Here is a 6,166-nt window from a genome sequence, read left to right as displayed (position 1 = left end):
TTTTTTTTTTCCCCCCTCTAAATTTAAATATAAATTTATTTCAAAATATTTTGTAATTAAAAAGACCAAAAAAAAATTTTACCTAAATCAAATTAGGGAGGAGTGTTGAATAATTAAACTAATATTGAAACTCAACTGAATGTTCTTTTTCGTTAGTTTGAATTATATTTCAGTTTACAACAGTGTTTTAGTTTTATTGAAATTGCAAATCAAAAGTAATAAAATAAAAATTGAAATTCAGATTCAAATTAATCTTGTGGTAAGATAATTAAAGATTGCTAGTCAAACATTATTTTAAAAAATTCTTCACAAACCTTATATTTGGTTGAGTCATTTGAATTGGTAAAAGATCTGGCTCATTCTGAGTGTAGAAAGAAAAAAAAGAGAAAATAATTGTTAGACATAAATTGCTTATTTTTGTTGCTTTAATGAATGCAACATTTTGGATTTTAAAACCAATAGTTATAAGGCAAAAAGAAAAATACATTTCAAATTATTCCTCTCAAAGTACACTGTTATTTAGAAAAGTTATAAGGAATTTCATATTGATTGGTCTGCTAGAAACAGCAATCAAATTTCCTTCAATCACACAGCCATCTTAAAGGAAGGATATATAGAGGCTACATTATACTATCAGGAGTGGGGGGGAGAATGGTCATTTGTCTGTTCAATCCGTGCTATGTGGGGTCTACACAACAGCTGCATTTACCTGGAAAAGTGCAGGGAGAGGTTTCAAACTTTATCAATAATTTACATTATAGAAATAGGTCAAGCTAGTAGAACAATTGAGGGTAGAATTGGTTCAGCATCATACAAAATGCCTTTTTCTTATTCATCCCATTTCTGTTAAGGTGGTAAGTTGGCAATTGCAAAAGAGCCATTGCACCTCATGAAATAAAATTAACATTCTCATGACTCTCAGTGGCCTACTGTAAGGTGCATGAACAATAAGCCATTATTTCACTGTTCCAAGTTATTACAGAACAACTGAGGTAGTATAAAAATACCTTAATAAAAATGATCAAACATAGTTCAGGCTTTAAAATATATCTTTGACTTATTTTAGTCGGACTGGAGCATAACCTCGGTACTTTTTTTCTTTTCCAAATACTGGTACTTATTCTATTGGTCTCTTTTGCTAAACCACTAAATTACAGGATGTAAACACTCCACCATTAGTTGTCAGATGATAGTGGAGGACACACATGTACATACAAAATCCACTCTCAAGGCTTTGGTTGACCTGAGGCTATAGTAGAAGACACCTGCCCAAAGTGCCACTGAACCTGGAATCATGGTTGGAAAGTAAGATGTATTTGATGATCTTAATTTATCAAAAAGACCACTATCCAATAAAATACTCAATACATTTTAAAATGCAGAGTTTATTTTATTTTGATATTGACTCAAACTACTTGACCTCTGAAGATGTGCTTCTTGGTCCCTGATACATCTTCAGAGGTCATATAGTTAGATCCTTGAAGATTTAGAAAATATGAAACAGTAAATTTTGTATAAAGTCAATATTAAAATAAAATAAATACAAACTTAACATTTTAAAATGCAGTTCTATATTTAAGAGATAAGGAATTATGTACATTATTTGCATTTGACGGATATTTGTCTTCATTTTGTTTGCTGTTAACAACATTTTAGCTGATATACCCTTCAGCCTTCAGTTGGAGTCTTGGAGAAATTTTGAACCTGGGTTCTCATTCCTAAGGTATTTTTTGATATTATTATTCAGGTCATTGCCTGGAATCAAACTCAGAATCTTGGGGTTAGTAGCCCTCGCTCTTAACCACTACTAAACCCAAGATTCCAAGTTTGATTCCAGGCAGTGACCTGAATAATAATAACATCGAAAAACACCTTAGGAATGAGAACCCAGGTTCAAAATTTCCCCCAAGACTACTGATGAAGGCTGGAGGGTATATGAGCTGAAACGTTGTGTTAATAACAAACAAGATGAGGACAAATATCCGTCAAATGTAAATAATGTATTGAGTACTTTATTGGATAGTTGTCTTGATAAATTAAAGATCATCAGATACATATGTATATATACGTGTGTGTGTGTGTGTAATCCAGTCCATGTTAACAGGTTGATGAAATTTAACAGAAGCAGTGGTAGGGTAATTCCATTATTAAGATGTAAAGAAAGACCTTCAACTCAGGATTGCAAAGTAATGGAACAATAGTTAATTTATACAGGTACATATTGGTAAGTTGTACTCATTGTGTTTTTCAAAAACTTGGTGGAATAAGTGACAGTTATGTGAAATGTTGAAATATCAACCTTACTTGTAACGTATATTACCAAGACGAACTGTAACTCTAAAGTCAGATAAATTCTCCAATTTGGGACGTATTTAAAATAGCAAAGCAAAAAATTTTAAAATCCCGCTAAATTTTACTTCAGAAGCCTTAACCTTTTTGATACCAACCTGCCTTCAAATCTATTATATAAACATCCTGTTATCTAAATTAAAATATCCACCAAAACTCTGTTAAATTACGTTCCAAACACCAGCTTAATAGTGGCAGCTATTTTACTAAATTCTACATTATTTTCAAAATCAATTGAAACAAAGGCAGTGTGTTTGAACAGAAATATAGCGAAGATCAACTGATTTTGTTTGTTGAATTAAATGTTTTGTTGGTGTTGAAATTTCATTATGATAAAAGTATTTACTCACCATTTCTCGTACCATGGCTCGACAACCGAAACATAGGTGGTCAGAGATATCAACATCATTGCTAGAACAAAAATAACAAATTCTCTTATAGGATGCATGGTCAAGATGGAAAGAATAAATATCATTGAAATATTTTTAAAAAATTGTAATTTAGAAGGGATCTTCTCTGGAAATAAAGGTTAAAAGAATATGATGGGATTTAACAAATGCTTTTTGCTTTAATAATTTCTTTCAAAATAAAGTGCAGGATATCACCATCATTTAACATCTGTGTTCCATGCTGACATGAGTTAGATGGTTTGACAGGATCTGATGGGTCCAAGGACTGCATCGTGCTCCAGTGTCTCCTTCAGCATGGCTTCTGTGGTTGGATGCCCTTCCTAATGCCAACCACTTGTGTGCTTTCTTCGTGGCACTAATGAGGTCGCCATGCAGCTCACAAGATTACAAAACAAAAGGAGATGAAGGACTAAAGTATGAAAGAAGGGGGGGGGGCTTGAGTGCAGGTTACACAACCATGTGGTTCTGGGTTTGATCTCACAGTGTGAATCAAACAAAACTGAATGAAATTTGGTAGACAGAAACTACAGAGAGAAGCCAGCCAAATTCATATATTTACATATATTATAATCACACACGTATGTAGATTGTATTTAATTTTGTCCCTTGATACCAAGGTGTACTTTGCTCTTTTGCTTTTTAGTAACAGAGTACTGAGAGTGGTATAATGAACTAAAACATTCAAATGGTGATGCCTCAGCATGATGATAATCAAATAAATTGAAACCAATCAAAGAACACAATTCACCTGACACAGGTAGAAGGCCCTGTTTGATCTGTAGAAAATGGCATAGGCAGAAATAACATAAAATATACCCAGTGTAAGCTATGGGTACATAAGAGGTAGAGCAACATCAGAGGAAGGTTAACAGGGAAAATAGCTTTTGTGTGTGAAAGATGCACAGGCACAATTAACACTAAAAATGTACAGAAAATAGACTCCATCAAATGCTGGGGGAAAGCTAGAAATAGTTGATAGCTTCTGTTACCTAGGTGACCAAGTCAGTAGTGGAGGTTGATGCTCCAAGAGCATAGCTACTAGAATAAGAATAGGCTGAGCAAAGTTCAGAGAGCTTCCACCTCTGCTGGTAACAAAGGGCCTCTCTCTGAGAGTGAAAGGCAGACTGTATGATGCCTGTGTGCAAACAGCCATGCTACACGGCAGTGAAACATGGGCTGTAACTGCTGAGGACATGTGTAGGCTTAAAAGAAATGAAACTAGCATGTTTTGCTGGATGTGTAATGTCAGTGTGCATGCACCCTGAGAGAAAAGTTGGGCATGAGGTATCAGTTGTGGTGTGCAAGAGAGATGACTGTGCTGGTATGGTCATGTGATGCATGTGGACGAGGACAGCTGTGTGAAGATGTGCCACACTCTAAAGGTGGAAGATATGGGATGAGGTGTTGAAGCATGATCTTCGAATGTTGGGCCTCATGGAGGCAATGACAAGTGACCAAGACCTTTGGCGTTATGCTGTGCTTAAGAAGACCCATCAAGCCAAGTGAGATTGTAGTCATGGCTGATGCCAGTGATACATAACTGGCATGTAAAAAGCACCCTTCAAATGTTGGGCGATGTGCTGTGCTTGAAAAGACCTGTCAAGCTAAGTGAAATCATAGTCATGGCTGATGCCAGTGCCGTTTGACTGGCACCCATGCTGGTAGCATGTAAAAGGCATTGAACCTCACAGTGGCAGTGACAAGTGACTGAGACCTTTGGCCCTATATCATGCTTGTGTAGACCTGTCAAGTTAAGTGAGAGCATAGTCATGGCCGATGCCAATGTCACATCAATGGCACCCATGCCGGTAGCATGTAAAAAGCACCCACTTGAATACCATTAAAAACAATTGCTATCATTACCAATTAAATAATTTTGTAAATGTAACTGAATATATATATATATATATATATATATATACATATATGGATGCAGATGTGTGGCTGTATGGATACATAGTTTGCTAGTAACCATTTGATTTCACATTGTATCCTATTGCCTGGCACCTTGGGGCTTCTATAACCTCAGACAGATGAATGCTTTATAAGTGAAATTGGTAAATGAGTAGATGGAAACTAGTTGTTTGTTTGTGAGTGTGTAGATAGATAGATAGATAGATAAATAAATATGTGAAAGTGTATGGCCTAGCAGTTAGGCAATTGCACTTACAATTATGAGACCATGGGTTCAATTCCAAGACTAGTTGCATGTTGTGTCCTTGAGCAAAACACTTCATTTTACATTGCTCCAGTCCACTTAACTGTAAATGGATGACCCTGCAATGGACCAGAGGAAATGTTGGCCTGCTCGCCCAGCCAGCAGGGTGGTATCATTCAAAAGTTAAAATGATGCAAAGTCCATTGAGACCAGAGATGTATAACAACATCCAATAGTCTGGTCGATCATGCAATATATAAATATATACAAATATATAAAGATGGTTGTAAATGAGCATCAGCATCATATAAGCGAGAGGTTGTTTGTTTTTATTCTTCAGTGTAAAACATATCACACTTTCCAGCAGTGTTATTGTATGGGGCTGAGACATGGCAAACAACAGTTTTAAGTCAAATAAGCAAATACAATCATTCATCAACAGGTGCTTGCGTAGTATACTTAAAATTAGATGGCCCGAACACATAAGCAATATGGAGTTATGGCAAAGAACGAATCAAGTTTTGATTAGAGAGCAAATATTTAAGAAAAAGTGGAAGTGGATTGGTAGCACAATTAGAAAGGACACACCAAATGTAGCGAAAAGTGCTTTACAGTGGAATCCGGATGGATATAGAAAGAGGGGTAGGCCTAAGAACTCATGGCGTAGATCAACAGAAAAGGAACTAGAGAAAGGGGGACATTCATGGCAGCGTATAAGTACAGAAGCGAAAAATTATGCGACATGGAATTCAATTATAAGTGGCCTATACTCAGTGTTGGAGGGTTAAAGGCAAGAAAGAAAGAAAGAAAAACATGTCTGGCACACAGGAAAATATCACTTTACTCAGAAACAGTGGGGGTTGGTAACAAGAAGGGCACCAACTGTAAAAAAAATCTGCCTCTACTTAACCCATGCAATCATGGAAAAGTGGACATTAAAACAATGATTATGATGAAATCACTGTCTGATGGAATGGTAACTTCTCACAGATTGCAACATACCCACAAAATTTGAAAATGTTTCATTTCTCTACAATCAAATACCCTGAGGTACACAGAACTGAATATTCTAACAAGACACACATCAAACTACAGTAGATATAAACTCACAAACCTCACCATAAACCTTTGTCAGTCAAGAGGTCAAAAAGGCAGCGAGCTGGCAGAAACGTTAGCACGCCGGGCGAAATGCTTAGCGGTATTTCATCTGCCGGCCGTTACGTTGTGAGTTCCAATTCCGTCGAAGTCG

General features: G+C 36.2%; 1 protein-coding gene across 1 annotated transcript in view; it reads right to left on the bottom strand.

Annotated features, from left to right (window-relative positions):
- The window catches only part of LOC106871297 (cytoplasmic tRNA 2-thiolation protein 2-A), a 33,020-nt gene that overhangs the window by 307 nt on the left and 26,547 nt on the right, over positions 1 to 6,166 (bottom strand). Inside the window, exons 13-14 of the mRNA XM_014917681.2 lie at positions 2,700 to 2,760; positions 315 to 361 (exon numbers count right to left, since the gene is read on the bottom strand). Of these exons, the coding sequence (XP_014773167.1) occupies positions 315 to 361; positions 2,700 to 2,760 (108 nt within the window). The remainder of the gene's footprint in view (positions 1 to 314; positions 362 to 2,699; positions 2,761 to 6,166) is intronic.

This window comes from Octopus bimaculoides, chromosome 20 (assembly GCF_001194135.2).
Source record: "Octopus bimaculoides isolate UCB-OBI-ISO-001 chromosome 20, ASM119413v2, whole genome shotgun sequence".
Lineage (NCBI taxonomy): Eukaryota > Metazoa > Mollusca > Cephalopoda > Octopoda > Octopodidae > Octopus > Octopus bimaculoides.
The sequence above is the reverse complement of the archived record's forward strand: the minus strand, read 5'-3'. Positions and strand labels throughout refer to the sequence as shown.